General features: G+C 43.0%; 1 protein-coding gene across 3 annotated transcripts in view; it reads left to right on the top strand.

Moving 5' to 3' along the window:
* Positions 1–21,775, top strand: part of LOC139535553 (contactin-4-like) — a 182,015-nt gene that overhangs the window by 104,062 nt on the left and 56,178 nt on the right. For all 3 annotated transcript variants that reach the window (XM_071335060.1, XM_071335058.1, XM_071335059.1), the window contains exons 10-11: positions 15,684–15,813; positions 17,286–17,436. In XM_071335060.1, coding sequence (XP_071191161.1) covers positions 15,684–15,813; positions 17,286–17,436 — 281 coding nt within the window. The remainder of the gene's footprint in view (positions 1–15,683; positions 15,814–17,285; positions 17,437–21,775) is intronic.

Below are 21,775 nucleotides of genomic sequence, written 5' to 3'. Positions count from 1 at the left end.
GACCCACCGTAATCTTCTGGTAAATCTCTCTTCCCAGAGTGCAGTCATTAATCCTGTACCACCAACGGAGAAAAAGGAGGTTAGCCCTTTATAACCACACTGACATCATCCGAAACACATCCTAGATTTGTTTTAGCCAGCCCCTTATAAACACACTGACTACTATGCATCCTAGACCTCCTGTACCATATCCCACGTGCCTCCCTCAAATTACCCATCACGAGCACAGTAATGAGAGCTGAACACTACCTAGACACTGTACAGTGTAGACCGCAAATGCAAAGTTATTCGTTCGGCTCATATTATTGGCAATAAAGGTATGGCTTTGTGGAAATATTATTCAATACCCCTGAATGGGAGCGTGCCATGTCCCCTGTGCTACAGTGCTCCAGTATGTGGCCAGGTTATTTTCTGGAGATTGATGGTAGGCACTCAGGCACAGCTTGGACGTAATAAATAAGCAGACTTGATGTTCATTTTCTTAATTACACAAAATGTTCACAAACAAAACAGACGGTATCGATCAATCCTTCAATGTTATATATGTAGTAGAAATGAGAGGTGCGGGCTCATTTTATTGTTACAAGACGCAGTGCTCCAAACAGCAGCAGCAGGCTCTCTCTCTTTCCTTCCCCCATAAAGGCAGATTAGGGTTGCCTTCAGCTGTGCATAATTAACAATCTGTCTAGTCATTGCATCACATTTGATTAAAAACCTTTGCGAGGTCTGCTGGAATGGTATGATTTGTTCTCTCAGTTGGTTAAGGAAAGAACTAGAGTAGGTAACTGCTCCCCCTCCCCCCATCTGTTTGTCTCTATGAAAGAGTAGGTAACAGTTATCCCCCCCATCTGTTTGTCTCTATGAAAGAGTAGGTAACAGTCACCCCCCCCCCATCTGTTTGTCTCTATGAAAGAGTAGGTAACAGTTATCCCCCCCATCTGTTTGTCTCTATGAAAGAGTAGGTAACAGTTACCCCCCCCCACCCCACCCCCCCCACCCCATCTGTTTGTCTCTATGAAAGAGGGATACTTTCACTTTGTTGTTTTTATCACTTTTTGCAAGCAGTATTTTCATACCATCCCACTCGGTACAGATGTCAATTCAACGTCTATTCCTCGTTTGTTCAACGTCGTTTCATTGAAATGACATGGAAACAACGTTGATTCAGCCGGTTCATTTTACACGGATAGTTTGACTGCACAGATTTGGGAACCATGTGTATCTGATGCCTCTGAGTGTACAGTATCTGTGGTAAAAGGTTAGACACATTGACGGTGTTAGTTCCCATGGAGTAGGATTTCCTTAATGTGGACATAATAAATGGGTGGATTAGCAATGCACTTCGATAAATAGATGACTCAAGCAGAGGTATTCCATTGTTTGAAATTTCACCATCAAATAGTGCAGCTTCATCAATCTAATAACTAAAGGTCACTGATGGAAGGAGAGCAGGAACGGGGAAGATACACAATTTGTAGTGATTCATTACAGTAAATCAATGGGGACCTTTTCTGCTTCTCCTGCTCATTTGGACATTTGAGCTGACTGCAATGGCTTATGGCTTAATTTTAAAAAAATAACTTCCGGTGACACTTTATTTGGCTAATCCCAAGTAGATAGTTTGTAGATGTTTAATAACTGTCAACAACATTCCAACTAACTACAGTATCTACTAACCCTTGACCTAGCCCCTAACCTTAAGCCTTATCCTAACCCTTAACTTTACCCTAACCCTTGCCCTAACCTTAACTCTTGCCCTTGTTCTAAATCTAAACCTAAACTTAACCTTAACTGTTACCTTAGCAAGCAGTTGCTTATCAGCAGATCATTTGGTGATAGTATGACCATCTGTAGATCATCTATATGGGACTATCCAAATAAAGTGTAACCTAACTTCCCAAGTTTGGTCAGTAGTTAAAGTGCATGGGTACACAGTAGGGTATGAATAGTTCTGATACTGTCAGTAACGCAAATGTATTTCTCATACCTGCCGAAATGGACAACAATTAAACACCAATGCATCTCAAAAACCGCCATGACAGACGTTTGTTTGTGACATCAATCAAGTCATCCATAGGGCTGTTGCGGTGACCGTATTACCGCCACACCAGCAGTCATGAGTCATGACCGCAGTCAAATTCCACTTGACCGTTTGGTCACGGTAATTTCCTCTTATGCACTCTGGACATGCGTTAGTAGTACCCAACTCGCTAACGACCATCAGGTCCTAATGGTCTGGTTCTCACCACTCTATTGTCCCTCTAACCACTCTGATGTCAAGGCAAATACAATAGAATATCACATCAAACACTGATCATCAAAACAGTATCATCCTTTTAAAACTCACCTCACAAATTCACTACAGTTATTTAGAATTTGTATTTGATTTTGAATAGCCCAGTAATAATTAATTACCTTTAGCGACAGAATATCTCGCCACTGTGCGTTTCCATCTACTCCCCTCTCTCCTTCATTCAATTCTCGAGCGAACAGAAAGAGTGGCTGTCAACACTTTAATGAAATGTTTAGTTTTGAAAACATGGTACTATCGATGTTCCCGAACAGATTTCACTTGGTTTGGCTGCAGGAACAGGGTTGGAGAGCCCATGGCATACAGAGTTTGGATGGAATATCACCTGTCGCGCAGGGAGAGGCTGCATGCTCCTCAAACAGTGGTTGATGTGTGGAGTGAAATGGAGTAGCCCACCTGGCATGATTCAAAAACAAACAGGCGGTAAAGCGGCCCCCATTCGCTATTCGAGTGCATACAGATGACTTTTTTTCCCCCCTGTCCCTGTTCCTGCCCATATGACAATGGGCCATTGTAAATCAAAACAGATTTGACATATTGGTAAAGACAAGATTAAATTGAGAATAGTCTGATGGGTGAACATATACAGTAAAAATGATCACTTGATGAGAGAACAGCTTGTGCAGCCTGAGGCAAGGAACAGAGCGCAAGCTTTTTTTATGACTTTCTCAAATCATCAATAGCCAACAGTTGCATCATGCAGCCCATGTTTTGATTTCTAAGACATCCTAAGGTTTGTATCATTCACAACTAAAGTGCGATAACTACGATAATCGATTGCCACATAGCTCTAAATCTAGCATATAGGACCTGTTTCAAGTTATCACTTTTACTCTCAACATAGTCACTTCAAATGAGCACTAGCTCAGGAATGGTAAAAATATCCTTTCTATTTTATTCAAATAAGTTCAATTACAGTGACTTCAGAAAATATTCGTGCTGCTTGACTTATTCCACATTTGTTGTTACAGCCTGAATTCAAAATTGATTCAATTGTTGTTGTTTTCTCATCCATCTACACACAATACCCCATAATGACAAAGTGAAAACATTTATTGAAAATGAAATACAGGAGTATCTCTCATTTACATAAGTATTCACACCCCTGAGTCAATACTTTGTAGAAGCTCCTTTGGCAGTGATTACAGCTGTGAGTCTTTCTCAGTAAGTCTCTAAGAGGTTTCCACACCTATATTGTGCAACATTTGCCCATTATTCTTTTCAGAATTCTTCAAGCTCTGTCAAATTGGTTGTTGATCATTGCTAGAAGTCATTTTTCAGGTCTTGCCATAGATTTTCAAGCAGATTGAAATCAAAACTGTAACTCGGCCACTCAGCAACATTCTTCTTTGTACCTGATTAGAATCCAAGATGGCGTCTGTTGTCTTGTCCCGTCCCGTCCCATGTATACATATTTTTCTTCGTATATTTTTCATATACATTTTTGGATTATTTTTTAATCTCAATTCCCATCTACGGACTGAACATACTCTCCTGCAATCCGCCTCACCCAATGTGGTACGGATCTGCTATTTTTACACGTAGAACCAGAATCCCCATCAGAAGCTAGCCAGCTGACTAGCTACTAGCTAGTAGTCAGTTATCCCCTGCTTGCGGTCATCACCGTTAACTCGGACATCAGCCAGCCTCAGCCCGGTCAATTCCTGCCAGTCTGCACAGCACGATATCAACCCAGAGCATATCGGACTGCTTTTTCTCTACCACATCTCCGGATTCATACCACAAGCTCTGAACCTTTACACCGGATCTTCGCAGCTAGCTAGCTGCTATCCGTGTGGATAGCAGCTAGCTATCCAGTAGCCACACGGATAGCAGCTAGCTGGCAAACGTCTCTGTCCCGAAGCAAGCACCAGTTAGTCGAGCTACGCCCATCTCCCGGCTAGCTGAAGAGGTCCATCAGCCAATTCATGGGATACAATACCTAGTTTGCCAACTGGCCTGGACCCTTTTACTGCTGACACGGAGCCCCGCCGATCCATCACCACTGGTCTGCCGACGTAACCGTCCGAGGGGGTTTCAGCAGGCTCCTCCGTTGCGACCTCCCTAAAGGCCCATCTGCTAGCCTGCTACCGTTGCCGCTTGTTATACACCCTCTTCAGCCCCCAGCTCAGCCCCCAGCTGTGCCCTGGACACCATATGTGAATTGATTGCCCCCCATCTATCTTCAGAGTTTGTACTGTTAGGTGACCTAAACGGCCTGCTAGCTGTTTAGAGCATATCGCACTGCTTTTCCTCTACCACATCTCCACATCTCCAGATTCATACCACAAGCTCTGAACCTTTACACCGGATCATTGCAGCTAGCTAGCTGCTCTCCGAGTGGCTACTCCTGGCTAACGTCTCTGTCCCGGAGCAAGCACCAGTTAGCCTGGAGCTAGCCTCGAGCTAGGCCATCTCCCGGCTAGCTGAAGAGGTCCATCAGCCAATTTCTTGGGCTATACCGATTTTGCCAATTATCTTGGACCCTTTTACTGCCGACACGGAGCCCCACCGATCCATCACGACTGGTCCGCCGACGTAACGCGACGTCCCCGAAGGCCCTTCTGCTAGCCCGCTAGCTGTATGAATCGCTGTGTCTCCAGCTCGCCTAGCTACTCACTGGACCCTATGATCACTTGGCTACGCATGCCTCTCCCTAATGTCAATATGCCTTGTCCATTGCTGTTTTGGTTAGTGATTATTATCTTATTTCACTGTAGAGCCTCTAACCCTGCTCAATATGCCTTAGCTAGACCTTTTGTTCCAACCCCAGACATGCAGTGACCTCACCTGGCTTAAATTGCGCCTCTAGAGACAAACCCTCTCTCATCATCACTCAATGCCTAGGTTTACCTCCACTGTATTCCCATCCTACCATACCCTTGTCTGTACATTATGCCTTGAATCTATTCTTCCGTGCCCAGAAATCTGCTCCTTTTACTCTCTGTTCCGAACGCACTAGACCAGTTCTTATAGCCTTTAGCCGTACCCTTATCCTACTCCTCCTCTGTTCCTCTGGTTATGTAGAGGTTAACCCAGGCCCTGCAGTGCCTAGCTCCACTCCCATTCCCCAGGCTCTCTCATTTGTTGACTTCTGTAACCGTAAAAGCCTTGGTTACATGCATGTTAACATTAGAAGCCTCCTCCCTAAGTTTGTTTTATTCACTGCTTTAGCACACTCCGCCAACCCGGATGTCCTAGCCGTGTCTGAATCCTGGCTTAGGAAGGCCGCTTAGGAAGGCCACCAAAAATCCTGAAATTTACATATAACTATAACATTTTCCGACAAGATAGAACTAGAACAAGATAGCCACCGTGCTTCAACACCTGCATTACATTGCTGTTTGGGGTTTTAGGCTGGGTTTCTGTGCACACTTTGTGACATCAGCTGATGTAAGAAGGGCTTTATAAATACATTTGATTGATTGATTGAACTGCCAAAGGGGGCGGAGTTGCAATTTACTTCAGAGATAGCCTGCAGAGTTCTGTCATACTATCCAGGTCTGTTCCCAAACAATTCGAGCTTCTACTTTTAAAAATCCACCTTTCCAGAAACAAGTCTCTCACCGTTGCCGCTTGTTATACACCCCTTTAGCCCCCAGCTCAGCCCCCAGCTGTGCCCTGGACACCATATGTGAATTGATTGCCCCCCATCTATCTTCAGAGTTTGTACTGTTAGGTGACCTAAACTGGGACATGCTTAACACCCCGGCTGTCCTACAATCTAAGCTAGATGCCCTCAATCTCACACAAATTATCATGGAACCAACCAGGTACAACCCTAAATCCGTAACCATGGGAACCCTCTTAGATACCATCCTGACCAACTTGCCCTCTAAATACACCTCTGCTGTCTTCAACCAGGATCTCAGCAATCATTGCCTCATTGCCTGCGTGCGTAAAGGGTCCGCGGTCAAACGACCACCCCTCATCACTGTCAAACGCTCCCTAAAACACTTCCGCGAGCAAGCCTTTCTAATTGACCTGGCCCGGGTATCCTGGTAAGATATTGACCTCATCCCGTCAGTAGAGGATGCCTGGTTGCTCTTTAAAAGTGATTTCCTCTCCATCTTAAATAAGCATGCCCATTCCAAAAAAAGTAACTAAGAACAGATATAGACCTTGGTTCAGCCCAGACTTGACTGCCCTTGACCAGCACAAAACATCCTGTGGCGTTCTGCATAAGCATCGAATAGCCCGCGCGATATGCAACTTTCAGGAAATCAGGAACCAATATACTCAGTCAGTTAGGAAAGCTAAGGCTAGCTTTTTCAAACAGAAATGTACATCCTGTAGCACTAATTCCAAAAAGTTTTGGGACACTGTAAAGTCCATGGAGAATAAGACCACCTCCTCCCAGCTGCCCACTGCACTGAGGATAGGAAACATTGTCCCCACCGATAAATCTACGATAATCGATCATTTCAAAAAGCATTTTTCTATGGATGGCCATGCTTTCCACCTGGCTACCCCGGCCACCCCCTGCAGAAACTTGCTCAAGCCTCCCCCATTTCTCCTTCACTCAAATCCAGACAGCTGGTGTTCTGAAAGAGCTACAGAATCTGGATCCCTACAAATCAGCTGGGCTAGACAATCGAGACCCTCTCTTTCTAAAATGATCTGCCGAAATTGTTGCAACCACTATTACTAGCCTATTCAAGCTCTCTTTCGTATCGTCTCAGATCACCAAAGATTGGAAAGCTTCCGCGGTCATCCCCCTCTTCAAAAGGGGAGACACTCTAGACCCAAACTAGACCCAAACTGTTATAGACCTCTATCCATCCTGCCCTGCCTTTCTAAAATCTTCGAAAACCAAGTTAAACAGATCACAGACCATTTCGAATCCCACCGTACCTTCTCCACTATGCAATCTGGTTTCCGAGCTTGCGATATCTGGTTTCCGAGCCTAAACGATATCATAACCACCATCGATAAAAGACAGTACTGTGCAGCCGTCTTCATCGACCTGGCCAAGGCTTTCGACTCTGTCAATCACCACATTCTTATCGGCAGACTCAAAAGCCTTGGCTTCTCAAATGACTGCCTCGCCTGGTTCACCAACTACTTCTCAAATAGAGTTCAGTGTATTAAATTGGAGGGCCTGTTGTCTGGACCTCTGGCAGTCTCTAAGGGGGTGCCACAGAGTTAAATTCTTGGGCCGACCCTTTTCTCTGTTTGTATTGTGGATTAACTACTATGTTGTTGATCCATTCTCAGTTTTCTCCTATCATAGCCATTCAACTCTGTAACTGTTTTAAAGTCACCATTGGTATCATGGTGAAATCCCTAAGCGGTTTCCTTCCTCTCAGGCAACTGAGTTAGGAAGGGTGCTTGTATCTTTGTAGTGACTGGGTGTATTCATACACCATCCAAAGTGTAATTAATAACTTCACCAAGCTCAAAGGGATATTCAATGTCTGCTTTTAAATGTTTTACCCATCTACCAATAGGTGCCCTTCTTTGCGAGGCATTGGAAAACCTCTTTGTGGTTGAATCTGTGTTTGAAATGTACTGCTCGACTGAGGGACCTTTCAGTTAATTGTATGTGTGTGGTACATACAGTGGGGCAAAAAAGTATTTAGTCAGCCACCAATTGTGCAAGTTCTCCCACTTAAAAAGATGAGAGAGGCCTGTAATTTTCATCATAGGTACACTTCAACTATGACAGACAAAATGAGAAAAAAAAATCCAGAAAATCACATTGTAGGATTTTTAATGAATTTATTTGCAAATTATGGTGGAAAATAAGTATTTGGTCACCTAACAAACAGTTTAGCTCAAGCATTTGTCATGTGCCCTTCGTTGGCACATGACAGCGGTCAAACGTTCTTCTGTAAGAGGCTCCACAAGGTCCTCACACACTGTTGCCTGGTATTAATGGCCCATTCCTCCGTGTAAAACTTGTCTAGAGCAGTGATGTTTAGGGGCTGTCGCTGGGCAACACAGACTCTCAAACAGTCACACTCCAAAGCTCCACTATGGGGCCGAGATCCGGAGAGCTGGCAAAGGCCACTCCAGAACCTTGAAATGCTGCTTACGAAGCCACTCCTTCGCTACCCGGGCGGTGTGTTTGGGAAGACTGAATCTGCAATAGGTAAGCAGCTTGGTTTGAAGAAATCAACTGTGGGAGCAATTATTAGGAAATGGAAGACATACAAGACCACTAATAATCTCCCTCGATCTGGGGCTCCACGCAAGATTTCACCCCGTGGGGTCAAAATGATCATAAGAACGGTGAGCAAAAATCACAGAACCACACTGGGGGACCTAGTGAATGACCTGCAGAGAGCTGGGACCAAAGTAACAAAGCCTACCATCAGTAACACACTACGCCGCCAGGGACTCAAATCCTGCAGTGCCAGACGTGTCCCTCTGCTTAAGCCAGTACATGTCCAGGCCCGTCTGAAGTTTGCTAGAGAGCATTTGGATGATCCAGAAGAAGATTGGGAGAATGTCATATGGTCAGATGAAACCAAAATATAACTTTTTGGTAAAAACTCAACTCGTCGTGTTTGGAGGACAAAGAATGCTGAGTTGCATCCAAAGAACACCATACCTACTTTGAAGCATGGGGGTGGAAACATCATGCTTTGGGGCTTTTTTCTGCAAAGGGACCAGGACGACTGATCCGTGTAAAGGAACCTCCTTCCATCAGCAAGGGCATTGAAGATGAAACGTGGCTGGGTCTTTCAGCATGACAATGATCCCAAACACACCGCCCGGGCAACGAAGGAGTGGCTTCGTAAGAAGCATTTCAAGGTCCTGGAGTGGCCTAGCCAGTCTCCAGATCTCAACCCCATAGAAAATCTTTGGAGGGAGTTGAAAGTCTGTGTTGCCCAGCAACAGCCCCAAAACATCACTGCTCTAGAGGAGATCTGCATGGAGGAATGGGCCAAAATACCAGCAACAGTGTGTGAAAACCTTGTGAAGACTTACAGAAAACGTTTGACCTCTGTCATTGCCAACAAAGGGTATATAACAAATGATTGAGATAAACCCAGAATCCATCATTCTGCACAAGTTTCCCAGTCCCTGCCAATGAAAAACATCCCCACAGCACGATGCTGCCACCACCTTGCTTCACTGTGGGGATGGTGTTCTCGGGGTGATGAGAGGTGTTGGGTATGCGCCAGACATACTGTCGGAAGTGTACATACACTTAGGTTGGAGTCATTAAAACTCGTTTTTCAACCACTCCACAAATGTATTGTTAAATCAAATCAAATCAAATGTATTTATATAGCCTTCTTACATCAGCTGTTAACAAACTATAGTTTTGGCAAGTCGGTTGGTTAGGACATCTACTTTGTGCATGACACGTCATTTTTCCAACAATTGTTTACAGACAGATTATTTCACTTATAATTCACTGTATCACAATCCCAATGGGTCAGAAGTTTACATACACTAAGTTGACTGTGCCTTTAAATAGCTTGGAAAATTCCAGAAAATTATGTCATGGCTTTAAAAGCTTCTGTTAGGGTAATTTACATAATTTGTGTCAATTGGAGGTGCCTTTTTGCTTGACATCATGGGAAAATCAAAATAAATCAGCCAAGACCTCAGAAAAAAAATTGTAGACCTCCACAAGTCTGGTTCATCATTGGGAGCAATTTCCAAACGCCTGAAAGTACCAAGTTTATTTGTACAAACAATAGAACGCAGTATAAACACAATGGGACAACGCAGCCATCCTACCGCCCAGGAAGGAGATGCGTTCTGTCTCCTAGAGATTAACGTACTTTGGTGCGAAAAGTGCAAATCAATCCCAGAACTACAGCAAAGGACCTTGTGAAGATGCTGGAGGAAACAGATACAAAAGTATCTATATCCACAGTAAAACGAGTCCTATATCGACATAACCTGAAAAGCCGCTCAGCAAGGAAGAAGCCACTGCTCCAAAACTGCCATAAAAACTACGGTTTGGAACTGCACATGGGGACAAAGATCGTACTTTTTGGAGTAATGTCCTCTGGTCTGATGACACAAAAATAGAACTGTTTGGCCATAGTGCAAGCCGAAAAACACCATCCCAACCGTGAAGCACGGGGGTGGCAGCATCATGTTGTGGGTGTGCTTTGCTGCAAGAGGGACTGGTGCGCTTCACAAAATAGATGGCATCATGAGGAAGGAAAATTATGAAGATATTTTGAAGTAACACAACGGTCAGGAAGTTAAAGCTTGGTAGCAAATGGGTCTTCCAAATGGACACTGACCGCAAGCACACTTACAAAGTTGTGGCAAAATGGCTTAAGGACAACAAAGTCAAGGTATTTGAGTGGCCATCACAAAGCCCCGACCTCAATCCTATAGAAAATTAGAAGAACTGAAAAAGCGTGTGCGAGCAAGGAGGCCTACAAACCTGACTCAGATACACCAGCTCTGTCAGGAGGAATGGGCCAAAATTCACCCAACTTATTGTGGGAAGCTTGTGGAAGGCTAAGCGAAAAATTTTACCCAATTTAATCATTTTAAAGGCATTGCTACCAAATACTAATTGAGTGTATGTAAACTTCTGACCCACTGGGAATGTGATGAAAGAAATAAAAGCTGAAATAAATAATTATTTCTGCTATTATTCTGACATTTCACATTCTTAAAATAAAGTGGTGATCCTAACTGACCTAAGACAGGGAATCTTTACTAGCATTAAATGTCCGGAATTGTGAAAAGCTGAGTTTAAATGTATTTGGCTAAGATGTATGTAAACTTCCGGCTTCAACTGTAGCGTTTCCCATGATGGCCAAAAAGCTAAATTTTAGTCTCATATGACGAGAGTACCTTCTTCCATATGTTTGGAGAGTCTCCCACATGCCTTTTGTCAAACAACAAGCGTGTTTGCTTATTTTTTTCTTTAAGCAATGTTTTTTTACTTGACACTCTTCCGTAAAGCCCAGCTCTGTGGAGTGTACGGCTCAAAGTTGCCCTATGGACAGATACTCCAGTGTCCGCTGTGGAGCTTTGCAGCTCCTTCAGGGTTATCTGTGGTCTCTTTGTTGCCTCTCTGATTAATGCGCTCCTTGCCTGGTCTGTGAGTTTTGGTGGGCGGTCCTCTCTTGGCAGGTTTGTTGTGGTGCCATATTCTTTCTTTTTTTTATAATGGATTTAATGGTGCTCCGTGGGATGTTCAAAGTTTTGGATATTTTTTTTATAACCCAACCCTGATCTGTACTTCTCCACAACTTTGTCCCTGACCTGTTTGGAGAGCTCCTTGGTCTTCATGGTGTCGCTTGCTTGGTGGTGCCCCTTGCTTAGTGGTGTTACAGACTCTGGGGCCTTTCAGAACAGGTGTATATATACTGAGATCATGTGACAGATCATGTGATACTTAGAATGCACACAGGTGGACTTTATTTCACTAATTATGTGACTTCTGAAGGTAATTGGTTGCACCAGATCTTATTTAGGAGCTTCATAGCAAACAGGATGAATACATACTGTATGTACTCACCACTTTTCTGTTTTTTCTGTTTTAGAATTTTTTGAAACAAGTTCTTTTTTTCATTTCACTTCACCAATTTGGACTATTTTATGTATGTCCATTACATGAAATCAAAATAGAAATCCATTTAAATTACAGGTTGTAATAAAACAAAATAGGAAAATTGCCCAGGGGGATGAATACTTTTGCAAGACACTTTAGGGGTGCTGAGGGTTCTGCAGAATATCCCCTCCCCCCCAAAAATGACTCCTGAACTTATTTAGGCTTGCCATAACAAAGGGGTTGAATAGATATTTTCTCAAGGCATTTTTGAATCAAGACATTTGAAAACATTTAGAAAAACGTAATTCCACTCAGACATTATGGAGTATTGTGTGTAGGCCAGTAACAACAAAAATCTCACGTTAATCCATTACACAACAAAATGAGGAAAAAGTCAAGTGGTATGAATATATTCTGTAGGCACGGTATATTCTTCTTACTATAAAATCATATAATACAAAAAAAATGGCACAGGACTTATAAGCATATCTTGTCTGCTAAATGAACAAGCATACAGCCTATGGCACATAGGCCAACTCATATTTTGTTTTTCGGAATTACATTTTCTTCATATAGTATCATATTTCTTTAGTCCTGCCTAAAATAAATAATGCATTCATTTTGATGGTGTATAATACATAGATTTATTTTACTTTTTTAAATGTAGATGTTCCAAAGGCGTGCATCAGAGACCTGTATGCGGATTGCATGCATGGAGGCCTGGAGATGCTAAATGTGTTTATGTTAATTAATTGTCAATTACCGTGAGACCGGCAGCCTTTTGCATGACAATAACCAGTTGACAAAATGTCTTGTCCGCCACAGCCCTACAGTATCTGTGATAAGAGGTTAGACACTGACAGTGTTCATTTTGGAGTAGGATTTCCTTAATATGGACATAATAAATGGGAGGATTAGTAATGCACTTCAATTAATAGATGAATCAAGCAGAGTTGGTCCATTGTTTGAAATTTCCCTATCAAATGGTGCAGCCTCATCAATCTAATAACTGTTGGAGGTAGAGCAGGAATGGGGAAGATATACCACGCGCAGAGATTCATTACAGTAAATCAATGGGGACCTTTTCTGCTTCTCCTGCTCATTTGGACATTTGAGCTGACTGCAATGGCTTATGATATTACCTTCATTTTTCAAATAACTTCCGGCGACACTTTATTTGGCTAATCCCAAGTGGATGGCTTGTAGATGTTCAGTAGATGTTCAATAACTTTCAACAACATTCCAACTAACTACAGTATCTACTAACCTTAACCCTTACCCTAACCCTTGATCTAACCTAAACCTAACCTTAACTGTTACCTTAGCAAGCAGTTGCTGATCAGCAGATCATTTGGTGATAGTATGACCATCTGTAGATCATCTATATGGGACTATCCAGATAAAGTGTAACCTAACTTCCCAAGTTTGGTCAGTAGTTAAAGTGCATGGGTACACAGTAGGGTATTAATAGTTCTGATACTGTCAGTAACGCAAATGTATTTCTCATACCTGCCGAAATGGACAACAATTAAACACCAATGCATCTCATAAACCGCCATGACAGACGTTTGTTTGTGACATCAATCGAGTCATATGGCTTGTTGTTTATACTCTCCTATATCAAATGAAGTGACCCGGTAGTGTTGGCAATGACATTGCCAATCATTTCCTTTCAGCAGAAGTTGTGCAGATGGTCCCCCCAGGTCCCTGCATGAAAAACTGCTGATTTAAGAGGAATGTCATGCTTAATTAATAGCAGCCCGTAAATGGAGGGCTTTCCACACAAAGACCGATATAAGCCACCACCATTCTGCCGCTCCTGCCAGCAGGCACATTCGCCCCTATGCATCTAGCTAGCGGCAAATCACTGAGCATCATCGAAATTCACAACGCAACCTGCTCAAACACGGGCTTAGCTACTGATGTTTCAATGAGGACAGCTCCTCTTTTCATGTGACAGTACCTTAATCCCGTCAGACTGGAGCCACACCAAGCTGACACCCCTATGGAAATGTGCTTTAATGACATTAATGGTAAGCCTTTTGAAAACAGAGAAGATGAAGGGCAGCGGGGAGCATGCAGCACAAAGTGCACTGACAAAAAGCCCTACCCTTAAAAACTAGTAGTGCACTGACAAAAAGCCCTACCCTTAAAAACTGGTGTCGGCTTTAATGCTGTTCTGGGAATAGACACTCAGTGGCCAAAAGTATGTGGACACCTGCTTGTCGAACATCTCATTCCAAAATCATGGGCATTAACATGGAGTTGGTCCCCCCCTTTGCTGCTATAACAGCCTCCACTCGTCTGGGAAGGCTTTCCACTAGATGTTGGAACATTGCTGCGGGAATTTGCTTCCATTCAGCCACAAGAGCATTAGTGAGGTCGGGCAATGATGTTAGGCGATTAGGATTGGCTCGCAGTCGGCGTTCCAATTTATCCCAAAGGTGTTCGATGGGGTTGAGGTCAGGGCTCTGTGCAGGCCAGTCAAGTTCTTCCACACCAATCTCGTTAAACCATTTCTGTATGGACCTCGCTTTGTGCACGAGGGCATTGTCATGCTGAAACAGGAAAGGGTCTTCCCCAAACTGCTGCCACAAAGTTGGATGCAGAGAATTGTCTAGAATGTTATTGTATGCTGTAGCATTACGATTTCCCTTCACTGGAACTAAGGGGCCTAGCCCAAACCATGAAAAACAGCCACAGACCATTATTCCTCCTACACCAAACTTTACAGTTGGGGCAGGTAGCGTTCTCCTGGCATCCGCCAAACCTAGATTCGGTCGTCGGACTGCCAGATGGTGATGCGTGATTAATCACTTCAAAGAACGTGTTTCCACTGCTTCAGATTCCAATGACGGCGAGCTTTACACCATTCCATTTTGATCTTAGGCTTGTTGGCCATGGAAACTAATTTCATGAAGCTCCTGACAAACAGTTATTGTGCTGACAGTGCTTCCAGAGACAGCTTGGAACTCGGTAGTGAGTGTTGCAACCGAGGACAAACGATTTGTACGTACTACGCACTCGGCAGTCCCGTTCTATGAGCTTGTGTGGCCTACCACTTCGCGGCTGAGCCGTTGTTGCTCCTAGACATTTCCACTTCACAATAACAGCACTTACAGTTGACCAGGGCAGCTCTAGCAGGGCAGAAATTTGATCAACTGACTTGTTGGAAAGGTGGCATCATATGATGGTACCATGTTGAAAGTCTCTGAGCTCTTCAGTAAGGCCATCCTATTGCCAATGTTTGTCTATGGAGATTGCATGGGTGTGTGGTCGATTTTATATATGGTGTGGCTGAAGTTCAAATATGTAAACATACCTTGACGATAAAGATGCTAAGTGTCTGGGTTTTAGTGCATATAACCCACCTAGGCTAATACGCCTGTTGATTTTGATGGGCCAGTCACAAGAGCTGTATCTCCTTCACTAAGATGGCAGGAATCTGCTATTCACAGTGGCTCAGTGCAGTGTGGGATCTGTGGTGTACATAACAGCATACATACAGTACTTAGTATGTATAGGGCATACTGTACCTATCAGGAAACCAATTTTCACATGCAGCATAGCTCTGATAAGATATTCCTAATCCTCACATCCAGTCCTCATGCTGAAGGGGAAACAGGTCCATTGGTGCAGCCAGAGATATAAATAGGGCATGGTTTTATTCCACTCTCATAAACATGCAGATTGATTAGGGTCATTTTCTGCTAGCCTGCCTCCCTCCACCCAACCCCCTCCCTCCATTAGTGATGAAAACCTAGATTTATTGCCACGTTCGTCACTGCCACACTATAATTCACTGGCACATTGGCTGCATGCTTTTATGTAAATGAGCAATCGCAATAAGGCATATCAAAAAGCATGTCTCTGTCTCTCTGTTCATAGGAGCGCATACAGGTTGCCAATGGGCTGTTGTCAATCAGCCGACTGACGCTGTCCGATATTGGAATGTATCAATGTGTGGCTGGAAACAAGCATGGGGAGGTCTACTCCAATGCAGAGCTCAAAGTCATAGGTAAGGCAATACAAGGTGTGTGGGTGTACGTGCCTGACAGCCTACATACCGGTGCATGTATTGTATGTTGTACAGTATGCACGTTTGTTGTGTGCATGTTTTAGTGTCATAGCTAGTTTGTTTTTCCACTCTCTACCATCGCAGTGTGACCTCTAGCTTCTCTGTGATTGCCTCCTAATTAAAAGACATTCATTAAAAGATGAATGCACTGGGGTGCTGTTGATGTATGGCCATGCCACTGTGCTCCCCAGTCCCACCCATCTACCCTGTCAGTCCTGTTACTCAGGACCCTGTTCCCTGGCACAGGGCTGGCCTCCAGCTCTCCCTCTCGAAACCCATCTCCCACCACTCTTCATCATTGTTTTGCCATTGATTGGAATTAGATCCAACACAGCCAAAGTTCCCAGGTTGAATTAAACGTGGAGGAGGTAAAAACGTCATTGACAGCCCCTGGCACTAATTGAAGTGCTTTATAAAAGCAAAGGGAGGGAGGATCCTGGAGAGAAAAGGAGATGATCATCATAGAACTAATTTGAGCTGCAAAACAGACATGACATTTTCCATTTGTTTTTCTTAGAAAAGGATTCCCTGTTTTTTAAGGAGTGCAGTGTGTTGCACTCTCCTTCCTTCCCTGCCATTTCTACTCAACACATTACACGCCTCACTTTGAAGTAGACAGCAGCCATGCACGGGTGTATTAAAACCTTTAGGGGTTATACAGATAACGTACCATTGCATAATTATTTTTTTGTTTTGTGCTTTTTTTCAACATGTCTGCCTTTGACTCACTCTCTGTCTAGTCCATACAAGCTGGAGTGTGGAGTTTAGTAATCTCCTTGAGCCTTATTTACACTGGCTAAGACCTGCTCTAGCCAATGACAATGACTATCTCTAGCTCTGGCCAATGACAATGACTATCTCTAGCCAATGACAATGACTATCTCTAGGTCTGGGCAATGACAATGACTATCTCTAGGTCTGGGCAATGACAATGACTATATCTAGCTCTGGCCAATGACAATGACTATCTCTAGGTCTGGCCAATGACAATGACTATATCTAGGTCTGGCCAATGACAATGACCATCTCTAGGTCTGGCCAATGACAATGACTATCTCTAGGTCTGGCCAATGACAATGACTATATCTAGGTCTGGCCAATGACAATGACTATATCTAGGTCTGGCCAATGACAATGACTATATCTAGGTCTGGCCAATGACAATGACTATATCTAGGTCTGGCCAATGACAATTACAATGACTATATCCTTGATGTATATGTTGTTATTTCCTGTGACATCACCAGGAAAGACTCTGGACCCAGTATACTAAGGCCCTGAGGTTCTCCTAGTTCAGGTCATGTGTTCAGGATAAACTCATGTCTTTACGCTCATGTCATACATGTTGAAAGTTAGACTTAAAAAGTAAAGGGGAAGGGAAATGAGTTTTTAACATGCATGTGTTGTCTTAGCTGTTGCCCCAGATTTCTCCCAGAACCAGCTGAGGAGCCACACAATGGTGAAGGAGGGAGGAGATGTGCTGATGGAGTGCAGGCCCAAAATGTCCCCCTGGGGTGGGATCTCCTGGAGGAAGGGCAGTGAGACTCTACAAGAGAGCAACAGGTAAGCTAACAATCTCTCTCTCTTTATTAGGTAATCCCTCTCTCATAATGGGGTTGATTTCCTAAACACTGGGGTTACTGTGGGATTTGTTCAGGTATGGTACCCTGGAGGCAATGTTCTTGTAGTATTGATAAAGAGCAAATGCCAGACACCCCTGGCTATGATTACTGTATGTTTACCTGGCCCGGCTCTGTAGCTTGATGTTATATATCTGGTCATATTAGTGATTCTATTCCTCAATGTTACAGAGTCCCTCCTTGACTGTTAACATTTTATATCCAGCTTTGGGTTAAAATAAATATTGGAAGAAACGTCTCTGTCTGTATACCTACCTGCTTCAGATGTAGACTCCTGTAGGCCAGTGTTAATTTTGTCAAGAATAACTAAGACGAAAAATATTAGTCAACGACCTATTTTTCCTGACGAAAACGAATGACGATACCGAGACGAGATGCCATGGAAAAAAAGACAACTATTCTAAGTGACTTTTCATTTGAGATGACAAGAGGAGAATTCCATGCGAGACTAATGGACATTCAATTTGACAGGAAGCTCCTTTTCATCTGTTTTGTCCAATCATAAGCAAGCATACCTTTGCAGAATATAATGCAAACCTCTTTTAGTTAAACAGGCTGATTGAGCTGATATACAGTATCTACAGACATTTCATTTGTAACAATAATGTTTACTGTCTCTTACTTTCATATTGGCTGTTTAAGCTTTTTTCCAATTTGCTTTTTCCCGTTTGGAAATACTAAAGCTATTTGCTGAAAATTAGGAGTACAGTAATAATTCTAGCATTGTTGGAAATGCTCAGATTCTCGCCTTTTAAGGGAATCACTGTCATTTACCTCATCACAAGGTGGAGAAAAACTGTAGGCCTAAATGGTTTAACCTGTAGCCAATAGCAATGTTGCCAGCAATACAAGGGAAAGACCTTGTCAGCTGTACAACTGAAATGTGTCTTCCGCATTTAAACCAACCCCTCTGAATCAGAGAGGTGCAGGGGGCTGCCTTAATCAACACCCATGGCGCCTGGGGAACAGTGGGTTAACTGCCTTGCTCAGGGGCAGAACAACAGATATTTACCTTGTCAGCTCAGGGATTCGATACAGCAACCTTTCAGTTACTGACCCAACGCTCTAACCACTAGGCTACCTGCCACCCCAGGATAGAAGGCCTAGTTAGACAAGGCTATCTTAATGTGCACATAGAAGTTGGAGGTAAAATAAATGAGGAAAATGTGATTGTCATAACAGTGACTAAAACAAGATGAAAATTGTCCAGAGTTTTAGTTGACTGATAATAACTAAAACCATGAAGGTTGAAATGACTCAAATGAAATCTAAAATATCTGACACAATTCAACACTGCCCGTAGGCCTAAATTCAATAAGGTTTTCAAGTCACTGAGTGTACAAAACATTAGGAACACCTTCCTAATTGCACCCCCCTTTGTCCTCAGAACAGCCTCAATTTGTCAGTGCATGGACTACACAGTGTCGAAAACGTTCCACAGGGATGCTGGCCCATGTTTACTCCAATGCTTCCCACAGTTGTGTCAAGTTGGCTGAATGTCCTTTGGGGGGTGGACCATTCTTGATACATACGGGAAATTGTTGAGCGTTAAAAACTCAGCAGCGTCGTATTTCTCGACACAAACTGGGGGTGCCTGGCACCTACTACCATATCCCGTTCAAAGGCACTTCAATATTTTGTTTTGCCCATTCACCCTCTGAATGGCACACATTCACAATCCATGTCTCAGTTGTCTCGTGGCTTAAAAATCCTTCTATAACCTGTCTCCTCCCCTTCATCTACACTGATTTAAGTGAATTTAACAAGTGACATCAATAATGGATATGTTTGGAATGGAGAGTTTTGTTGATTGATTTGGGGTTTTGCACTGCTGTGACACTGTGATATGTTCCAATGGGATGATTAATTCAATAGCAGTGGCTATATTATGGTTGAATGGATGGATGTTGTCTTGTAACCCTGTTGAGATAGTGTATATGTTTCCTAACATCAATAAGGGATCATATCTTTTACCTGGATTCACCTGGTCAGTCTTTATCATGGAAAGAGCAGGTGTTCCTAATGTTTTGTACACTCAGTATATAATGCCTGGTGTAATTCACAGTGTAGATATACACCACAAACAAACCAGTGTCAGTACTGAAGGTATAATTGGTTTGTCCAGTACTTATGGGTGTCCTGATATGCCCCTCGCTGTGCAGAATCCGGGTGCTAATCAAGCACTTTTCGCCCTCTGTGGGGGTGTGTGGGTGACTATACCAGTCACTGTCTGCTGACATGACGCGCTTTTCTGGGCTAAAGTGTTAACTGCTAACAGTGACAGGAGAGTAGGGTGTGTGTGTGTGTGTGTGTGTGTGTGTGTGTGTGTGTGTGTGTGTGTGTGTGTGTGTGTGTGTGTGTGTGTGTGTGTGTGTGTGTGCGTGTGCGTGCGCGTGGCATCAGGGGTCTGGTCAGTCAGACTGTCCTGATCCAGACAGCAGCTGCACCCCTTTTTGTGGCACAACTCTGACAGCAGGACTGTGTGCACAGTGTCTGGTACGTCTTGTCATAGTTTACATATACACAAAGAAGTGTTGGCTCTAAACAAAGTGGCCCTGCATTTGCATAGTGGTTACGCTGCTGGTGCCCTTCAGTTGCCCTGTATACTTATGTATATGATGCTGTCTCCCTAGCAGACTGATCAAGGCTGGAATTCTGAAGCACATCAGGTTTTATTAATAAAATATGTATTTTTCTCTTTCGTCATCCCCTCTTGAACTGACAGCTTGAATCTTGGTTGAACTGTGAGGTAGCAACGGATTACACACAAAAAAAATGAGGGTTCCTCAAAGTTTCTTTGGGAAGAGTGATGGTTCCACTGAATAAAAAGAACTGACCCAAAGAAACATTTGAGCCATTCAATGTCTCTTTGCAGTTCAAGAAAGGGTTCTTTCCTCTTTTAGTGATAATTCAAATGTGGGGGTGGCGGTTTATTAGAATATTTTTGAGGCACTGATTTGCTCACAGCTTTTTTTGTGCAACCGTGAGTGAGAGTGTCATTCCAACATCTAATCTGTTGTGTTATGCCATTACATGTTATATATGACAATGCCAGTGAAGGTTTCTTGTGAAGTAGTTCTCAATTCTCTCTCAGCTGTTCCTGTGAAGTAGTTCTCAATTCTCTCCCAGCTGTTCCTGAGCTAGCACCCCTGATTCATCATACAGTATGGCATTTTAACAATACACTATCAAGCCAGAATAAAACAACTCTGTGTTGTTCTACAAAGACACTTTGAGATTGACAAAGGTTCTAGGTTTATAGAACCGTTCACCATAAAGGTTCTATAAAGAACCATAAAAAGGGGTTCTATATAGCCCCAAAAAGCATTGTAACCATAGAGGATCCCTTTTTTGGTGCTAAATAAATATAAACCTTTTTAATTGTTCTTCATAGCACTGTAGATGTTCCATTTAGAACCTTATGAACATGGTTCTCTGTAGAACCTTAAAAAAAAGGTTCCATATAGCACCAAAAAGGGTTCCGCTATGGTTACAAGCCAATAGAATCATTTGTTTTTATTGTGTATGCTTTTCCCTTTCCATGGTTTCCAACACAGATATCCACTGAGCTACAGTAACTGATCATTTTGATTTAACATCCTGCTTGTAGCCTATGGATATGTTTGGAATGGAGAGTTTTGTTGATTGATTTGGTGTTTTGCACTGCTGTGACACTGTGATATGTTCCAATGGGATGATTCATTCAATAGCAGTGGCTATATTACGGTTGAATGGATGGATGTTGTCTGGTAACCCTGTTCTTCCCTGCTGTTTTGTGGGTCCTTGTTGTTTCACTATGAGCTTGTTAGAAGTAGATAGATAGTTGAGATATACTGTATATGTTTGCTGTAGCGGAGAGGCCTACCAGAACTCATATACTGTATGGTATTTTAATGTTCTGATCGGGACTTGTTGGAAACAAAGGCAAAAGTGGATTATTAAATCTGGACCAGTGCCCCATAAACACAATCTATCATAATAATATGCTATTCACAAAGGGAATTATATTACAATATCTCTAGGTCTGTGTTCTTGTGGAGTCCTGATTTGAACTTGAAAAGTAAATTGTCATGCTTTTACTTTGTAAATGCTATTCAGCGCAGACCACCTCTTTGACACAGAGGTAATTAAAAAGAAAAATGTGCAGATAACACGTTTGCTCGCATCTGTCCCAGGTTGTATTGTGCTGGATGAAATCTTGTCAGGATGCTGGATTGCATTGTCAATAGGTGGAACCCTGCCAAATTACTTTTTTGCAGAAC

This window comes from Salvelinus alpinus, chromosome 12 (genome assembly GCF_045679555.1).
Source record: "Salvelinus alpinus chromosome 12, SLU_Salpinus.1, whole genome shotgun sequence".
Lineage (NCBI taxonomy): Eukaryota > Metazoa > Chordata > Actinopteri > Salmoniformes > Salmonidae > Salvelinus > Salvelinus alpinus.
The sequence above is the reverse complement of the archived record's forward strand: the minus strand, read 5'-3'. Positions and strand labels throughout refer to the sequence as shown.